Here is a 19,228-nt window from a genome sequence, read left to right as displayed (position 1 = left end):
ACAGCCCTTCCATCCCAGCACGCTCCATGTCCTGCCCGTTCCTACAATGCCCTTGCCCCAGAACCGCCTCCAGCTGCACTACTATCAACACCCCCTGGGGAGAAAACACCACCAGTGTCCAGTGGGACCATTACAATTCTAGGAGCTCCGGACGCTGCCTAAGCCCTCTCTGCATCTGGACGCAGAATCTCCCTATCCTTTCCCGGTGAGTTTTCACTCTCTAAACCTGCCGTCCTCACCGTCTGCAGAGGGCTGCCCCTCCTACTTCACTAGGAACGCGAGCCCCTCCGGTGTGAAGGCTCTGAATCCACCTCGGCTTTACTCCTCCACTTTTAAGGTCTCAAGGGACCAGGAGACCCTCCTCCTTTCCAGGGTGAGCCCCCCACTCCTCACTGCCACCCCTGTGCCCCTCGTGGACCTGCCCCATCAGCCCCTGTCCCCTCCTGTGAACACAGCTGTCTGCAAGACAAAGGGAAACAGGCCTTCCCTTGGCATTGCCTTCCTCCTGGGTCGGATGCCTCAGTCTCTCCTGCCCTTCACCATCACAATTTGCCAAGGGGAAGCCCACGTTCAGTATCAGTATCTCTGCTGAGGCTTTCCTCTGACAGACAGAAAGCCAGCTTCCTCAGGCTGGGCTGAGTTTTTCCACCACCTTCGTGTTCCCGGCCACAAATCTGGCTCGCAGGCGAGCTCCCACTCACCTTGCTCTAGTCAGCCTGCCTGCTTTTTAAAAACCAAGCCAACTAGCTGAACCCTCCCCAGTCCTTGCAGATCCATCAATCAAACTGCTGCCCCACTTTAAGGACACATTTATAGACTCTTGAGAGAATGAGAATCATTTTGTTTATTAAACCATTAAAATTTAAAACGTTTTTATTTTAAATTGCCTGTATTTCGCCCAAGTCATTAGCAGATCTAGTCACCTCCAGCAGAATAATTAACTTTTCAATCATCACATTGGTTGCAATTGTAACCCTCATATATCTAATATACTTTCTGAAATTAGGGAATAAAAGATTGGCTTTTATTAGCATACTAACGTTTCACTAAACTGCAGTGCAATGGGGAAGGATAATTTATATTGGTGAAAAGTATAAATTATTCAATATAATAAAAACAATTATATTTTATTATGTTCAAATAGCATGAATTATTTGAAAAATTTTCAAAACTAGAATCATAGAGTTTTCCATCAACTTGGCTATGAACTAGTCAGACCTCCCGAAACTGCTCTCATCCTCCACCCCTATAGCATAGGTGTGAACAGCGCTCTCTCTCCCCATCACACGGCAGTGAGGACTTTGCTATTTAGTGGACCTGTTAACATACTGGATTCTTTGACCAGACTCAAAGCCCCGTGCAGGCAGGCCACTCCTTGCTCACCTTTGCATCCCTAGTACTTAGTACAGATTACTCAGTAGCACATGAAGGAGTCCACAGACACCTGAAGAGAATGTCAGGAACACATACGGTGATGGATGTTCATTTAAAAATACCAACTATAGACATCCGCTAACTGAAAAGTATTGATGGTATTCTTAAATATATACATTGTGAACTCCAAAGGGCTTCTGCACTCCAACAACCAGATAAAAGCCATTTATACACAGTAACATCCATTTGGCCGACCCCAAAGGGCTGGCAGGCAAACCGTTTCCTTTCCGCTTCTAACACATTAACCAACCACAGTGTGACGCTCTAAGATGAGGCCTTGTTCTGCACATTTAACCAAAAAAAATCAAACTCTAATCCCCACGGTGCCATTGCTCATCTTGGTCTGAATTCCAGTCTGCGTGTGACCCGGACGCAGCACTCGGCCGTTGGAGAGTTGGCAGGACTGTAACCTGCACACAGACCTCAAGCTGTTTAGGGTGCTTCCTACAGAGACACTGCATGAAGGCGCCCTCCAGCGGTGCTCCTGTGACAGGAGAAAGGGCCAGGGGGCAACGTCCCCACAATCCCATCCGCCCCCTCCGGGTCCCTTCCCCTGCCACCATTCACTCAGAGCAGCCTCACCTGTCTGTGTTTTCCAAATGTTTCCAGTTTACCAAAGGAAGGACCTGTGATAAAAACAAAGCTTGAAAACCACTATTCTAAATAAACCCTGAGGTGCAGAGAGAAGAAAGTCCATTTACTGAGCACTTATTATGTTCTAGGTAATTTTAAAGTGTTATAACAATTTCACTTACCTTTAATCACATCTTTACGACACAGACAGTAGTTATGTTGATTCAGAGAAGTGCAAACTGAGGTTCAGAGAAGGGAAATCTCATAACCCACAAGAGCCGAGAGCCACACGGGATTCTAAAGCCACACTGTTTACACGCTGTCCTCTGGAAATCCTTCTCAGCCTCCCCTTCCACAGCTTCTCCTCTCTCCCCGCTTATATTTAAAACTCCCACTCGGTCATTTATGCTCACATTGATGAACTCATTACCATTTGATGTGAATGAACCTTAGTCAATTTCTTACTTCCTGACAATATTCACTCATTAAGGAATCATTGATTGAGCACCTAGTAGATGCCTGGCTTGGGACAAGGTCCCAGGGACACAGACTGTCGAAGCATTGCCTCCATCATCAAGGCCCTCACAGACTGATGGGGAGAAATACAGAAACCGATAAACAGGAATATTAAAAATGATGCTGGGTGCAGCGTGGGCACCGAGGTCCTGGGCAGAGGGAAAGAGGAACAGCCGGTGTCTTCCTTACTATTAGTATTGGATGAGATCTATCACTGGTATGCTTTGTGGTCATACTGGAATAGATCCCAGTGCTTCCGGCATTATTCATGCCTCCAGGAAGAAGGGCTCAGATACCAAAATGGGTCCTTGTCCCACCTCTTCAGTCCTGAGTGCAGACAGTCCTATTCTAGGAGGTAAGACAAACTGAAACCCATCAGATTACTTTTCATTGTCCTTGAAGAATAATTTTACTTGAAATACATTTAGACACTAAAAAATAAAACAGAAACAAAATAAAACAAAACCTGCCTCTTAAAAGCAATTCTGTTCCTGGTGTTCTCTCAGATGTTCTTGTCCTGGGCTGAGCCAAAGGAAGATACTGTTCACTGCAATTCCTTGTTCACCCAAACCCTCTTGTGTTTCCAGCTGAAATGGAATGTGAGAATTATCCCTACCCTGCTCTGTCTTTCTGATCCAACAGTAACTCAACTACTGGGCCTCTAATGATAGTGGTTAGGCCGGTTAGTATCCAAGCTTTAAGGTAGAATTCTTGCTCTCATCCCTACGGACAATCTCACATCAGCCTATCCAAGTTCCCATTTTTCTTGAGCAATTCAACTTCCCACACCCCCAAATTCTTGTCTTTCAGATCCTAAACAGTGATAACAATTGTAATGGTAATAAGCCTCTGATTAGAGGAAAATGCATACCCCAGAGCAAAACTCGGCCTAGAGGAGCAGTACAGAAATGCTATTGAAAAGCGACTGAATAAAATGTGATCCACAAAACAGCACAAACACAGAGTGAATGTTGTCAAAATGCACGAATTATCCCAGCTCTGGAAATTTATTTGAAGGAAATAATTCAAAGGAAGAAATAAGTATGAAAATGCTTTCTTACAAAATGCTATGTGATAATAGAAAATTGAGGCAGTAATAGAGGCATGTCTGAGTAAATTACAGGCTATTAAAAACAATCATTATGAAGCCTGAGTAACAGCATGAAAAATGTTATGGATATGTTTTTAAGTCAAAAACATAATTGCATATATAATGTGATTACAGATATGTAAAAGATTACGTTTGCTAAGGACAGTGGAACATGGGCAATGTTTTAAAGCATAGCTAGATGGTATAATATTGTCTTAACCCAAAAAAAAAAGTTTGGAGGAAAATAGATGAGTCATTGCATGACAGCTGTCACTGTGTGAGAAAGTCCTCTTTCCAGTGACAATGACAGGCAGTTAAGCATGAGCACAGATGCTAGGTTCCCTTCTGTTCTCCTGCTTTATTTATTAAGGTTGACCTTTCTGGGAATTGAAAATTAATCTAATCAGCAAATCACAAACAGATTTTATATAATTGCCAAAAGTAATTAGTAAATACTGGAAGGTGTCAAGACATGGAATCTGAGAGTACGCATGGGGAGGGGGGACAGGGCAGGAGGGCTCTCAGCTGACGAGGCCACAGCTGAGAAACCAAGGGTACAAAGGCCCCTACACCGTGACATTAGGTAACTGACTGTTATTAGAAGAATTTGAAAATTCCTCATTTACATTCAGAGAGCACCCCAGGTCCTGAGGACCCTCCTGGGCCTTGACTAGCCCCCAGGGTCTGTAGGCTTCCTGCTCTCACGGTTGGACTCACAGGGCAGTCCCACAGGGTAGCCCTGCCTCTGTCTCCACAACCAGCCCTGGATGAAGGGGGAGACGTTTGGTGGGTTTTTTGCTCATACATTTCTTCACTTATTGTGGTAAAATATATGTAACATCAAATGTATCATCTTAAGCATTTTTAAGTGTACCGTTCTGCTGCACTAAGTACATTCGTGCTGCTGTGTAACCTCCGTCAGTATCCTTCTCCAGAACTTTTCATCGCCCCAAACTGAAACTCCGTGCCCATTAAGCAATAGCTCCCCATCACCCCTCCCCTAGCCCTCGGCAGGCACCAGTCTCACTCTATGGATCTCACCATTCCAGGGACCTCACGTAGGTGGAATCATACAGGGTTTGTCCTTTAGTGCCTGGCTTACTGCATGCAGCATAAGGTCCTCAAGGTTCACCCAGGCTGTAGCCTGGGTCAGAATTTCCCTCCTTCTTAAGGCTGAATAATATTTCATTGCATGTATGTACCACCAGTTGGACAGTTTTAAGGGGCTGCAGCCCACCTCTCCTGGGATTATACCAGGTCATCTTGTTACAGTCCAGCCCTGACCCTAACCTGGCTTCTGAGAAATGGCTTCTATCTCTTTCTCAGGCGTCACCCCAGCTCACCCTTCATTTCTACGACTCATCCAGCAGTTCTTTATTTGGGAACCTGCTGAGGCTTCCCATCTTCTTCCCAGAGTCTGGAGGAGTCATAACTTCTACTGAGGCTTGGACCTGTTACCTGCTGCCCACTGTTGGTCCAGAGTTCCTGCTCAGCCTGTGTTCAGTCCACGAGTCAGGGCACCAGTCACTCACCAAGACGGAGTCGCCTGCCAAAGCTGTACTGTCCTGACTGCACCTTGGTCTGCTCAGCCTCACCTGCCAGGTGGACCTCTCTCTCTGTTCCTGTCCTGGGGGAGGGTGTCCTTCCAAGAGATGCACATTCCAATTATCTTCCCTTCTATTGCCTATCACCAGAGACCTCTCTGCAACCTCCCTGTCTCTGTCCAAACCCTAGAATACTAGACCCAAGGCATGAAGTCTAGAAAAGCACAGGTCCAGCCCCACTTACAGCCAGAGCGAGTTCCTTCCTTGAGTGATGACACCAGTGAATTTGGTCAGGCGTCTGGCATCCACTTCAATCCACTGATGGAGGTCATTCCTTCCTGCACACCACGCCCCATCATAAAAATCATTTTCATTAATACCTGCCTGGAAAGAAAGAGAGATGTTCTTCAGAAAGACTTAGAATCCAATTTTTTTTATGAGCCTGAGAAGAAGAGAGGGGGAGTAGAAGATAATGAGGAAGGAGATAAAAAAATCACTGTGCCCTCATCTCCTTATTCTAAATCATAAAAGGGAATTGCTTATTACTAACAAGCTGAAAATATTTGAATATCTTGAATCTTCTTGCCCAGCATGAAAGATGAAATTAAATGAGTTCTCCTATTACTCATTCATCCAAAGACACAGACTGTCTCCTACATACCAGCCTACACATGCCAGGTGCTGGATACACAAAGGTGAATTGTTCCCTCCAGAACCTCACCATCCAGGCAGGAAGAAAGGCGTGCACATAAATGAATTAGAACACAATGGGGCATGTGTTACTTCAGGAATAGGAACAAACTTCTATGGGAGCACTTAAGGATAGCAGAGCTACCTTGGTCTGTGGGACAACAGGGCAAAAAGCCCCATGGTGGAGGTGATATTTGAGCTGGGTGTTGAAGGGTAAGTTTATCTAGTGAATATTTACTTTTTAGCATTTTAGTCACTTGATGTCTTGAGTATCAGCTACTCTTGCTACCATTCTTTTATCTGAATTTACAAGGTAGGTGAAGCTTCTGGTCTGGAATTTGCCCTTTATTATCACCAGTTGAAAAGAGAATTCACTGACCTTAAAAAAAAAAAAAAGGATATTTGGACCAACTGAAACTTCCTAATTTATTAAAAACCTTTCTGTACTAATCCCATTTTTCCATGGCTATTTCACAAGTATGTAATCAGATGAGAAAAATGTCTGAAGGATATTCAAAAGATAAAAATGATAGGTCAGCCCATGCTCCCTACCTGTGACCACTTTCCAGCTCAAACCCTGGGACAGCCTTACCTTTAATGGGTAATGGTGATGTGAAATTCAGAGTCCAGCATCAGCAGAGCAGCAACGTGGCAAGGGTCCCATCAGCAGAATTCTACCCATCACTACATGAACTAACGTAAGCCACGTATCAGGACCGAAGCAAAGCAAGTGCATCCCAGTACACTCCTGAACCAATCTTGAAAGAGGTTTGAGGGCAAAAGTCAGAATACTAACATACCATGGTCTTCCAAAAGCACTACTATCTGAAATGAAGGTGAATATGAAAGCTTTTAGTCAACATGCTCCAGAACTCCAGGGTCTAGTGGCACACATCTAGGTCTGCAATAAGGACCTAGAGGTGCTGCAAGGCTCCGCCTTCTAGAACCGTCAAAGAAAAGCTGAGTTTCTCAAGTGTATGTTACCAGTCCTTCACTGTGCTCAGTGAATTTTGTTAAAGTGGTAGTGACTCTATCAAGCAAAACCTCTCATTGCCCAACACTGCCAGTCAACGAGGCAATCACTATCCCAGCCTGAAGGCTATAATTACACAATCACTCCTTTCTTCATTGAAGGCAGTTATTCTTCCAATGACAGAAACCTACAACATGTAACTGACCTACCCTGTCACAATTCATCTTCTTCCAAGAAACCATAACATACGCTTAGTTTTTGTTGCAACTGGTGTTTAGAATAGCTTCCCTCATTTATTAAAATGGACCTTCACCATGCCTGTACTACATGCCAAGTCCTGGCCCAGGCAACAGGACTGTAAAGGTGGCAACTGTTTAGCCCTGCCCTCTTGGGGCTTAGACTGGGTAGACAGCCTTAAGTCTATAAACGGGGCTTGTGTTTGGGACTTGGTATCTTAAGATCAGCCATTGCGCAGTGTGGTGGTTAAGAGCTTGTGCTCTGAAGTCCTTCTTCCTGGATGTGAATCCTGGCTCTGCCACTTTCATGATGTATCAGCTCAGGCTATTTGCCTAAATGTTTTGTGCCTTGATTTCCCCATATGTTAAAGTGAAGACAATGATCATTTCTCCCTTAGGGTGTTAACTGTGCTACATTAGGGCCTGGTACATAGTGTGAGCTCAAAAAAATAAGTGCTCAATAAATGTTAGTTTTCAGTGTATTTCGAACAATGACTATTGGGCAGGTCATGGAAATGTGGGTGTTTTCCAAATTATTTCACATTTTACAAAACTCTAGGGAATTACAATACTATTCCAGTTAACTGTTGTCACATTTCCTACAACTTTAAATATCCAGAATAGTGTTATAAAATCTGAAAAGAGAGGAGACCCATAGTCTAAAGTTCTAACAAGAGTTCATGTTGCCCATCCCCCATGGTGTGTTTGGCAATGTCTGCAGTCATTTTTGGCTGTTACAACTTGGGGAGGTGCATGCTATTGGCAAGCTAGAGGCCAGGATGCCGCTCCCCATCCTATGATGCTCATGAAAGGCCCCAGAAAGAATGGCCGCATCTAAAATGTCCATCATGCCAAGGCTGAGGATACCGGGCCGTGAGCTCAGCAAGCCAAGAACAGAGCTTCCACAGAGCCCAGGATATTCACTCCTATAGAATCATGGAAGCTTGGAGGAACTATCCTCATGCCCTTCAAAGTCTGCTAACTGGGATTCAGCACTAAATTTTAGGTCCCTGGTTTTGCCAGCCAGGATACTTTGCTTATGCTGCCAATCTCAGTTCTTCCTGAACACAGTCAGTTAAATGTAGTAGGGTGTCAGGGGGCCAGCCCTTCTTGAAACTGACTCACTGGGAAATGACAGCCACCTCTGCAAAATCAATTCTGGATTTATAAAGCAAGTGCCTGGGAGAACTCAGTGAAAGAGGAGGTAGCAGCCCCAGAAATGTCACCAAATTACACCCTGGTGCAATATATATTAATATGATGCCTGAGAAACCAAGAAAGGGCACATTTATCCCTTCTTGTTTAATAATGCAAGAAACGGTTCATAAATTTTAGAGAAATTTCAATCAGAAGTCATTGAAATAAAAGGCTAGATTCCTTAAAGTGTAAGTTAAGTCTTGAAAACACCGTAACATGGAATGCTTACTCATACGACACTGCCAAATAAATTAAGAATGTAATTTTCCCAAGGAAATTAAGTTATTGTATCTTTTCTTTACCTTAAAAAACCCCACCAATGCACCTAACAGACTAAACTTTGCTTAAGATAAATGTGGGAATTATTAAATTCACAACAAAGAGAAAAACTGATAGCATCCATTTAGGAACAAATAGGATTTTTCTATTTCAGGATGATGTAGTAAATACGTTGGTTTTTTTCCGTGTTCTTCTCTCAAAAATTCCACCCAAACAAAGAAAAGATAAGGAAATACAACCTTGATCTCTGACAAAATTAGAAGACATTTATAATCCCTAAATGACAGTATATGAAGACAGAACTCAGATGGAGAAATCCTGACTGACTCAGCAAGAGGGGAAATGCTCACCTACAAGGTGCACAGCATGAGAAGCAAGCCACACAGAACCTAAAAGCCTCAGAAGTTAGACTATTAAGTATCTTGGAAGGTGAGGCAAAACTGAAAACAGGGAATCGATTCTAAATGTGTATAAAAAATCAGATTCCCATGTCCCCACTCCCACTCCATAGAAGACTTGAAATTTTTCTCTTAAAAAAATAATACCATAGAGGCTCTGTATTTGGGGACCCCAGACACAGAGGAAGGCAGGTGTGATGTGATGGGTAAAAACAGGGAACTCAGTACGTATCAGCATCCTGCCCCAGGTCCCTTCCTCCATCCAACTCTAGAACACAGGCAACCAGGTTTAGAACAAACAAAAAATAAATGAACTGAAAATATAATGGAGAACCAAAGAAAACTTCAGAAAAACTCTAATTAATACCCCTTGAAAGAGAAGATTTACTTGCATGAAACAAGAATAGGATATTCTTACAAAGGAAAAAACACGGCACAAGAAAGAGCTCATAGAATGTGAATATTCCAATAACAATAGACAATAAGAGAAAAATAAGAAAAGCTGAGGAAGAAATCCAGAAGGCTTTTATGGGAAGAAAGTATCAAACATTTCTGTAAGATAATGTCCCAAATCTATAAGGCTTAATTAAGTCTCTGAAAGGCTAAGAACCCAGTACAATGAATACAATAAGACCCACACCAAAGTATATCACTGTAAAACTTCAAAACATCAAAAATGAGTAGATTCTACAAGCTTCCAAAGAGGAAATGAATAATAAAACAAATATATAAGCAGAGCAAAAGGCATACGAATAGTACCAGAATTCTCAATAGCAACATCTAAAGCTGGAAGAATGGAGGGATAATGACTTCAAAATCCTAAAGGAAAAGATTTTTAATCCTAGAATTTTATATTCAAACTATCAGTCAACTGTGATGGTAAAATGAAGACATTTTCAGATTCACAGATCCTCAAAAAATGTCTCACTCACCATTTCCAGGAAACTATTGGATGCACTCCTAGATGCACTTAAAAATGAGGCAGAACACCAAAAAAAGGAAGATACCAGTTCCAGAAATCAAAGGTTCCAACAGAGGAGAGAATTCTCAGAACGATGGTGAGGGAAGACCCAGGAAAGCAGCTACACGGAAGACGCAGAAAGCAGCCCATGCAGAATATAACCTGAAAGGGTATCTACAGAAACATAAAAACAAAAGTGAGATGAAAAATCCATTGAATAGGTTTGGACCTTGGAGAAAATTATATGGAAGGGCACATTACCAACCCAGATCTATTACAGGGTGTGGGATGTTTTTAAAAACAGAAGCAGATCTAGGAAAACAAAAAGGTTTTAAGAAATGATATAAAATTAGTGTTTCTTGGCTCAAAACTACAATATTTCTTGGTTCAGTAATACTGTGAGCAATATTTACACAGTCACAACAAAAAAACCCTTGAATATAGATTTACCCAAAAGTTGAGATATAATTTTATTGGAAGAATTGAATAGGGGTAAAGGGCTAATAAAAATGGGCTGAAATTCTTACCTCCCATCATAAGAATTAAAAAATAAAGTAAAAAAATGTATAAATCAATACATTTCAATATGTGCATTTTACTTAAAAATAAAGATTTAAATTCCCAAAGAAGCGATGGAAGAGTTGAAAGTAGTTGTCTCATTCATGGCATTTGAGGGCAGGCGGGGACTGGGGTGACGTGGGATGCATTGACAGGGGACCTTTGTTTTGCTTTTGTTCTTTCCAACTTCACTGAGGAATAAGTGCGAAATGTATATAGTTAAGGGGTACAATGTGATAATTTAATGTTCATATACATCATGGAATAATTGCTAAGATAAAGATAATTAACACAGCACATAGTTAAGTCTTTTCTTGAGTGTGGGGTGAGAATGCTTAAGATCTACTCTCAGCAACTTTCAAGTTTTCAGTGATGCCATACCATTAGTTATTGTCACCATGCTGTTTATTAGATCCTCTGAACTTGTTCTTATAACTGAAAGCTTGTCCCCTTTGTCCTGCATCTCCCCATTTCCTCTTCCCCTCCGCCCCTGGCAACCACCATCTTATTGGTTTATTTTGTTATCACCCTTTAACACTTTGGTTTCTTCAATTACTTCCTTATAAAACTGATAAACATAAATTTGTAATTTAAAAAGAAAAGGGAAGGGGATGAATATATAAAGAGGGTGACTGATGTAAAGCCTACTTTGTTTATTCTTTTATTTTGCAGTTGTCTGCAGAGCACCTACTATGTGCCAGGCACTATGCAAAGTGTTTTGCCTTATGGTATATATAGAAAACAGTGAATCTCAAGATCATGCTGCTATTGTGAAGTTATTGTTTTGCATTGTATATAATTTATAATCATGGGCTGCCTCTATACAGAAACATCTGGAAGCAAATTAAAACATTGTACCTAAGTGACTGTCACTATTCAGCAATTTCAGGGTAACTGACTTTCAGCTGCCACTCTGCAGATATGGCCCAGGGCTACTTGGGCAGAATTAGGATGGAATGATAGTTACTTTAAATAAGTATTTTTGAAAAAAAAATCTTAGAAGCAGTGGCTGAAACTTTATAGGTTTCCAACAAATTATTGCCACTGAAGGAGGTGGTTACCTGAAAATGTTAGATGTGACATCTGATTAATACAGTTAAGTAACAAATCTTCCATAAAAGGGCCATCATGTGGTTTGAACACTCCTTCAAAAAATCTGTGATAACCCTTTGATAAACCCATAGAACTTCCCAGGTGCAGATCAGCTGATCTTTCTTCAAATTAGCAGAGCGCCTTGTCTCAATTCAGACCTTAATTATCAGTAAAGTTGGTTAAAAGAAATACTCATTGTTTTTGAAGCTATTTTTAAAACCCCAAACCAGTTTCCTCAATATTTCCTTGCAGTGGCCAAGGAAAATAATAAACATCTAGTTTGAACTTTTAAAAATCTTTTATATAAAATCTATTAAATACACCATAAACCGTTTATTGATTGTTTAAATAAAGAAAAGACAGGGAAAGAAATACACTTGTTGAAAAAGACAATAAAGGTATTTCACATCAACATTCTAATTCAATTCACCTAAAATTTTGGAAACACTTTGGTTTCTCTGGAATATGTAGTTTAATTCTTAAAATATATAATAATTTACTCACCTATCAGCGATCTACATAAAGACAGATGTGTCTCCATGCTCTGGGGAGACAGCACAGCATGGAATATCCTTTGGAGTCCCATGTGGACTAAGTTCAAGTCCTGGTTCTACAGCTCATTATTTAAATACCCCAATTAGGTCAGCCTGTCTGTAAAATAGAGACAGAAATAGAATCTATCTGATAGGATTATTGCATATAGGATATGTGAATGACTTCACAATCACATGCCAAGTATTGTATAGTGGTTGGCACATAATAAGCACTCAATATAAGGAAGCTATAGAGGTGCCAGCATGCCCCACTGTGTTTTAGGCATGTGTGTGCTGAGACCCATGGCTGAAATCTTTTTATGATATAATTGAAGTGTCCTATCAACAAGTGAAGTTGGTCACTTCAGCCCACTGACAGATGTTCACTTGTCTTAATGAGTCACTGACTTTTCTTAGATATTCTATTTTTACTGCTTCTTTTGTTTTGCTGTATCTTTAACTACTGACCTATTTTCTTGGCATTAAGCTCATGATACCTTTGAAAATTTTAAAGGTGCATCTTTGTTTTCATGTTTATTTTAGTAATCATACCTTTATGTAAGCGACTTAATCCCTATTCCCATTGCCTAAATGCTCTTCCCAGGGCTACCTGACTCCTTGCTGATCTCCTTCAAGCCAACTTAGCCCAAACACCACCTCCTCAATAAAGCTCACTTTGATCACCTTTAACGATAACCTGTCCCCTCCCCAGAGATGGCCCTGCTGACCCCCACCACCGTTTCTTATTTTGTTTTGCATTTCTTCTCCCACAGCATGTACCATCTTCTAACATGCTATAAAAGTTATATTTTATCACATTTCTTGCTTTTATGTGCCTCCCCCTAGATTGTAAGCTTTCGGATGGCAAGGATCTTGGTTTTGATCATTGCGGCACGCCAAGCACTGAGACAGGGTCCAGCACAGGGTAGGTCCTCCATAAATAATTGCTCCGACATCAGGACTCTTTCCGTTTTCTCATCATTTGTTCTCCAGCCCTGGAGGTGGGCGTGTGTCAATGAAATGAAGAAATAAAAGAAAGGCCCCGTTCTGATGTTCTTTCTCGCCCCCTCTCCTTCCCCCTGCCCATCCTCTGCATCCCACCCACACCCTGGCTTCTCCACTTGTGGAGTTTGTTGCGTCCACTGAAGCCCTAGCACAGAATGACCTGCACACATCCCAACTGTGCACGTCCAGAAGACAGCCTGGCTGCCCTGCGGGTGGCTAGATAGAACCCCAGGGGCCCATCCCCAGGAAGCATCATTTGAGAGGGCAGTTGGGTTGTGCCAGTGGAATGGACATGAGGCCCCATGGGAGTAACTGCTGACACCCTCAGACTTTCTGGGCCCCACCAGGATGCAGGCCTGGAAGATACTAGGGCTCCAGCCAGCGAATGGGGAATGAGTCACAAGATGGGAAGCCGGGGAGGCCACGAGCTGGTGAATGTGATGAATCTTCCTGAAGGTGCTGGAGAGAGCACAGGGCCCACCTATGGCCAGAAGCCTTGACTTTGAGTCTCAGCTCTGCACTACTCACTGTAGGGTTTAGGCAGATCATTTAGCTTCTGACTTCAATTTCCTTATCTCTAGAAAAGTTTCCTTCTGAACATATTGAAGATGAAATGAAATGCTAATTTATGGAACTTAATAAAATTATAAAGAAAAATTCACATAGCAAGTGGAATAGATTCCACATCTGAACCAGAGGGCCCTGTGGTTCCTTAATAACGTGCAGTTCCCAGGCCAGGGAGTCTTCATTACTCCAGGGTCCCTTTCCTCGCGTTACCCTGCTCTTCTGCTTGGTTCCACTGACTGCTCACGTGTTTATGATGCAAGCATCTCCAGAATTCTTAATAATAGCACATTAGCATTATAATGATAAATTCTCATTTTGAAATTTCCGTGAGAGTCATGATTTAAAACATTTGGTCCTGTTATTACCATAAAAATCCAAATTCCAGCATTTTGGCATCCACACACTGTCTCCCAGTCTTGAAGCCAGATGCAGAATAAAATCCCTTTATCAGAACAAGCCGGACGTTCCTTGGTTTGGAAACTATACCCACCGTGATTACTTTTGCCTCCACAGCACCTTGTACACAAGTAGCCCCCAGCCAGGACTTGGAGAGTTACAGCAAGATTTTGTGCATCCAGGCACATGCTGGAGGCTGATCACACTGGAGGCTAAGCACCCAGAGAACTGGAAGGGTTCTGAAGGAACAGACAGGCTGTGGGGGCAGAAGATTCTGGGTGCAGACAACTCCAGCAACAGGCAGGAACAGGGCACGTACAGGATGGTGCCTGAGAAAATGGTGTGGCCCTAGGCTAGGTTTCCGTGTACTTCCTGCCAGGATAATTGCAGCTACCACATTTGGGTGGTGGGGGTGGGGGGTACCAGGTACCTCCGGGCCCAAAGGGATGGGGCTACAGACAGTGAGACGTGCCCACACATGTGAACTTCAGCCCCAGGATGAAACCTGGCTCAATGTTCTGTAACTGACTGTATGTCTGCCTGCGGGTCTATCTGAAGCCACCAGCACGGGCCATTTTCAAGGCTCACACTTCATTTCAAGGAAAAAAGATTTTTAGAATATTGGACGTAGATCCTAATATCAGCATCCCAGTGCTCCACAGAACTACTTTATCAAAATGACTGACAAGAGGAGCATGGTGACCTCCTGACCTCCTGGGGCTGAGCCACGGCTCAGACAGGCGCTATTACAGCCAGACTGTGCTCGTGAAAGAGGTACCAGAGGAGAATTCCTCTCTGCGATCAGACTCTATGCCACTTGCTAATGCACATGAGACAAAACATGGGCCACAGAATCTCAAATGACTGTGACCAGGCTTCACATCTGGAGGTGTTAATGCAGTGCCCCATGTTTTTTTCTTGTGACATCAAAATGTCAACTCATTCTTCAATACTCTGATCTGAGCATCGACTCTCTTACACCCCTGATTATAGGCAGGAATTGTGCTAATATCCTGAGTTCCATCCATGCTCTCAGTATGTCATTTCTGCTAACCCTGTGTCAGGCTCATACTCACCTTTAGAGTCTTAAGAATGAAATCGAAACCCAGATCTTTGAAGTGTTGAGCGCTGCTACAATTTGCTCAAGGCTTTGCAGCTAAGAAAGCATCCAACGCAATAACGGTGTGGGGATAATCACTCAAGGAGTGGCACTGCCTCTGACTCAACCTTGCTTAGTTTAGGAGGCATGGAAAATCTCTTAGGGTCCTCTGAGGATTATGCAGGGACAGAAAAGGCGATGAGCTATAATGTAATGACCCACCTAAATAGAGTTACCTCCTAAAACCAACTACAAGCATTAGTAGTCACCGAGACTTGGAAAAGTTCTCTTTTGAGACTTGGTTATGTTAATTTCTAATCCGTCTGTGGCTGATCCCCGAGCAGAAGCAGCCAGTGATTGTTTCTAAATGAGATCACATCCTCAGAAGTGAGTTAATATATAAAAAGATCCTGGGCAAAAAGGAAGAATAATCACAGGTGATGGGACAAACCATTGCCATCCTGCTGGACTGGGTCTCTTCCTCGAATTCTTGGAAGATCTAGCTTATCTCAACATACCGATGAAATGTAAATTTGAGTTGCTTCTCTAAGCTTTTATTATTAAACTGAAATAAGCAAAATTCCACTTGCAAAAAAAGCTACAGGCATACCTTGTTTTATTATGCTTCTCTTTATTGTGGATACCGCATTCTTTATATCCTGAAGGTCTGCGGCAACCCTGTGTCAAGTCCCGCATGCCATTTTCCAACAGCATTTATTTACTCCATGTCTTTGTGTCCCACTTCAGGAATTCTCTCAGCATTTCAAACTTTTTCATTATTATTATATTTTTCTTGGTGACCTGTGGTCAGTGCAGCGATCTTTGATGTCACTATTGGAATCGTTTTGGGATACCACAAACTGCACCCATATAAGACAACAAACTTAAGGGATGGAACTGGTGTGTGTATTCTAACAGCTCCACTCACTGGCCATTTCCCCATCTCAGTCCTGCTCTTGGGGCCTCCCCTAGTCCCTCGGACACAACAATATTGAAATTAGGCCAGTTAAAAATCCTACAATGGCTTCTAAGTGTTCAAGTGAAAGGAAGCGTCCCTCACTTCAAATCAAAAGCTACAAATGCCTGAGCTCAGTGAGGAAGGCTCGTAGGAAGCCAAGAGAGGCTGAAAGCTGGGCCTCCTGTGCCAAATAGCCAGACAAGCTATGAATCTAAAGGAAAAGTTCTTAAAGCAAAGTAAAAGTGCTACTCCAGTGAATACATGAGTGATAAGAAAGAGAAAACAGCCTTACTGCTGATATGGAGAAAATTTTAGTGACCTGGATAGAACAAACTAGCCAGAACATTCCCTTAAACCAAAGTCTAATCCAGAGCAAAGTCTCTTGAATGCTATGAAGACTGAGAGAGGTAAGGAAACTGCAGAAGAGAAGTTCTGCATGAGGTTTAAGAAGCTGTCTCCACAATATAAAAGTGCAAGATAGAGCAAAAGTGCTGATGGAGAAGCTGCAGGAAGTTATCTGGAATGATCTACAGAATTCATGAAGGTGGCTACATTAAACAACAGATTTTCAATGTAGCAGATTTGAAATATCTTCCTATTGGAAGAAGATGCCACCCTGGACTTTCATAGCCGGAGAGGAGAAGTCAATACCTGGCTTCAAAGCTGCAAAGGACAAGCTGACTCTCTTGTCAGGGGCTAATGCAGCTGGTGATTTTAAGTTGAAGTCAATGCTCATTGACCTTCTAAAAATCCTAGGGCCCTTAATAATTACACTACATCCACCCTGCCTGTGCTCTATAAATGGAACAGCAAAGCCTAGATACAGAACACCTATTTACAACCAGGTCTACTGAATATATTAAGCCCATTATTGAGACCTACTACTCAGAAAAGAAGATTCCTTTACTGCCCTTTGACAATATGTGTGGTCATCCAAGAACTCTGATGGACATGTACAAGATTAGTGTAGTTGTCATGCCTGCTAACACAATATCCATTCTGCAGTCCATGGACCAAGATGTATTTTGATTTTCAAGTCTTATTATTAAGAAATAGATTTCATAAGGCTATAGGCACCATAGACAGTAGGTACCAATAGGTACCACAGACAGTAATTCCTCTGAAGGATCTGGGCAAAGTAAATTGAAAACCTTCTAGGAAGGATTCATGTTCTAAATGCCATTAAGAACATTTGTGATTCATGGGAAGAGGTCAAAATATCAACATTCATAGGAGTTTGGAAGTTGATTCCAACTCTCATAGATGACTTTAAGGGGTTCAAGACTTCAACAGGGGACATAACTGCAGGTGTGGTAGAAACAGCAAAAGAATGAGAATTAGAAGTGGAGTCTGAAAATGTAATTGAATTTCTGCAATCTCATGATAAAACTTGAACAGATGGGATTAGTGTTGTTATAAAAAGGATGCCCTCCAGAGCCCTAGAGCCCCTTCTACTACCTAAGGACACAGAAGACAGCCATCTATGAACAAAGAAGAGGCCTCTCATCAGACATCACTCTGCCGGCACACTGATCGTGGCCTTCCCAGGCTCCAGAGCCATGAGGAATAAATTTGTGCTGTTTAAGCTATCCGACATACGATATTTTGTTATAGCAGTGCAAGTAGACTAAGACAAAGAGACAGGTGTTTCTGCTATAACATGGCAAATGCCATTCAGTAAAAGCTCAGGGCCTGCAAAATCTTGTACTGTTAAAGTAAGCTCACAGGAAAAGCTAGAGTTTTATCAGACCATTCAAAATCTGTGCAATTCTATAATCGGAAGACTTAAAAAAAAAATCAATCCTAAAGAACACTAACACAGTTAAGAAGTCATAATTGCTTTAAAATAATTAAATACAGCTATAATGATAGGAGTTGACTTAAAAAAAAAGTGAGCGGGAGCCAAGATGGCGGCGTGAGTAGAGCAGTGGAAATCTCCTCCCAAAAACACATAGAGCTATGAAAATATAACAAAGAAAAATCTTCCTAAAATAGAGACCACAGGACACAGGACAACATCCAGACCACATCCACACCTGCAAGAACCCAGCGCCTTGTGAAGGGGGTAAGATACAAGCCCCAGCCCGGCGGGACCCGAGCGCCCCTCCCCCCGGCTCCCGGCGGGTGGAGAGAAACCGGAGCAGTTTTTTTTTTTGGCGAGCGCTTTTTGGAAGCCTTAGAGGGACGGGCCCCCGTTGCTGGGGAGGCAGGGTGGCGGGACCGGTGAGGAGGTGCCTGGGAACAGCGCCGGAGGACAAAGAATATCCCGCGTTTCTCCCTGCGAGACCTGGGGGCGGGTGCCTGAGACCGGTGCCTGAGGACGGAGGAGGTCGCGCGTTTTTCCCCTTTTTTTTTTTCTCTTTTTGGCAAGCGCTTTTTGGAAGCCTTGAAGGGACGGGGACCCCAGTGCTAGGGAGGCACGGTGGCGGGACTGGTGAGCGGGTGGCTGGGACCGGCGCCTGAGGACAAAGAATATCCCCCGTTTTTCCCTGCGGGACCGGTGGGCGGGTGCCTGAGACCGGCACTTGAGGACAGAGGAAATCGCGCGTTTTTCCCCTTTTTTTTTTCTCTTTTCTGCGAGTGCTTTTTGGAAGCCTAAAAGGGACAGGGACCCCGGTGCTAGGGAGGCAGGGCGGCGGGACTGGTGAGCGGGTGCCTGGGACCGGCACCTGAGGACAAAGAATATCCCGCATTTTTCCCTGTGGGACCGGTGGGTGGGTGCCTGAGACCAGCACCTGAGGACGGAAGAAATCGCGCGTTTTTCCCCTTTTTTTTCTCTCTTTTTGCCAAGTGCTTTTTGGAAGCCTTGAAGGGACAGGGACCCCGGTGCTAGGGAGGCAGGGCGGCAGGACTGGTGAGCGGGTGCGTGGGACCAGTGCCTGAGGACAAAGAATATTGAGCGTTCCTTCCCTGCGGGACCGGTGGGTGGGTGCTTTTTGGAAGCCTTGAAAGGACAGGGACCCTGGTGCTAGGGAGACAGGGCAGCAGGACCAGTGCGCGGGTGCCTGGGACCGGCACCTGAGGAAAAAAAAAAAAAAAATCGCGTGTTTTTTCTTTTTTTTTTCCTTTCTGTTCCCTCTCTCATTGTTGCTGTTGTTGTTTTGGTTTGGAGAGTGCTTTTTGGAAATC

General features: G+C 43.1%; 1 protein-coding gene across 3 annotated transcripts in view; it reads right to left on the bottom strand.

The window, feature by feature from the left end:
- CPXM2 (carboxypeptidase X, M14 family member 2) overlaps window positions 1-19,228 on the bottom strand; it is a 114,398-nt gene that overhangs the window by 59,359 nt on the left and 35,811 nt on the right. For all 3 annotated transcript variants that reach the window (XM_017676177.3, XM_073240169.1, XM_073240168.1), the window contains one exon: window positions 5,402-5,541. In XM_017676177.3, coding sequence (XP_017531666.3) covers window positions 5,402-5,541 — 140 coding nt within the window. The remainder of the gene's footprint in view (window positions 1-5,401; window positions 5,542-19,228) is intronic.

The sequence above is a fragment of the Manis javanica genome, chromosome 7 (assembly GCF_040802235.1).
Source record: "Manis javanica isolate MJ-LG chromosome 7, MJ_LKY, whole genome shotgun sequence".
Taxonomy (NCBI): Eukaryota; Metazoa; Chordata; class Mammalia; order Pholidota; family Manidae; genus Manis; species Manis javanica.
Note: the sequence above shows the minus strand (reverse complement) of the source record. Positions and strands in the feature narration are given on the sequence as shown.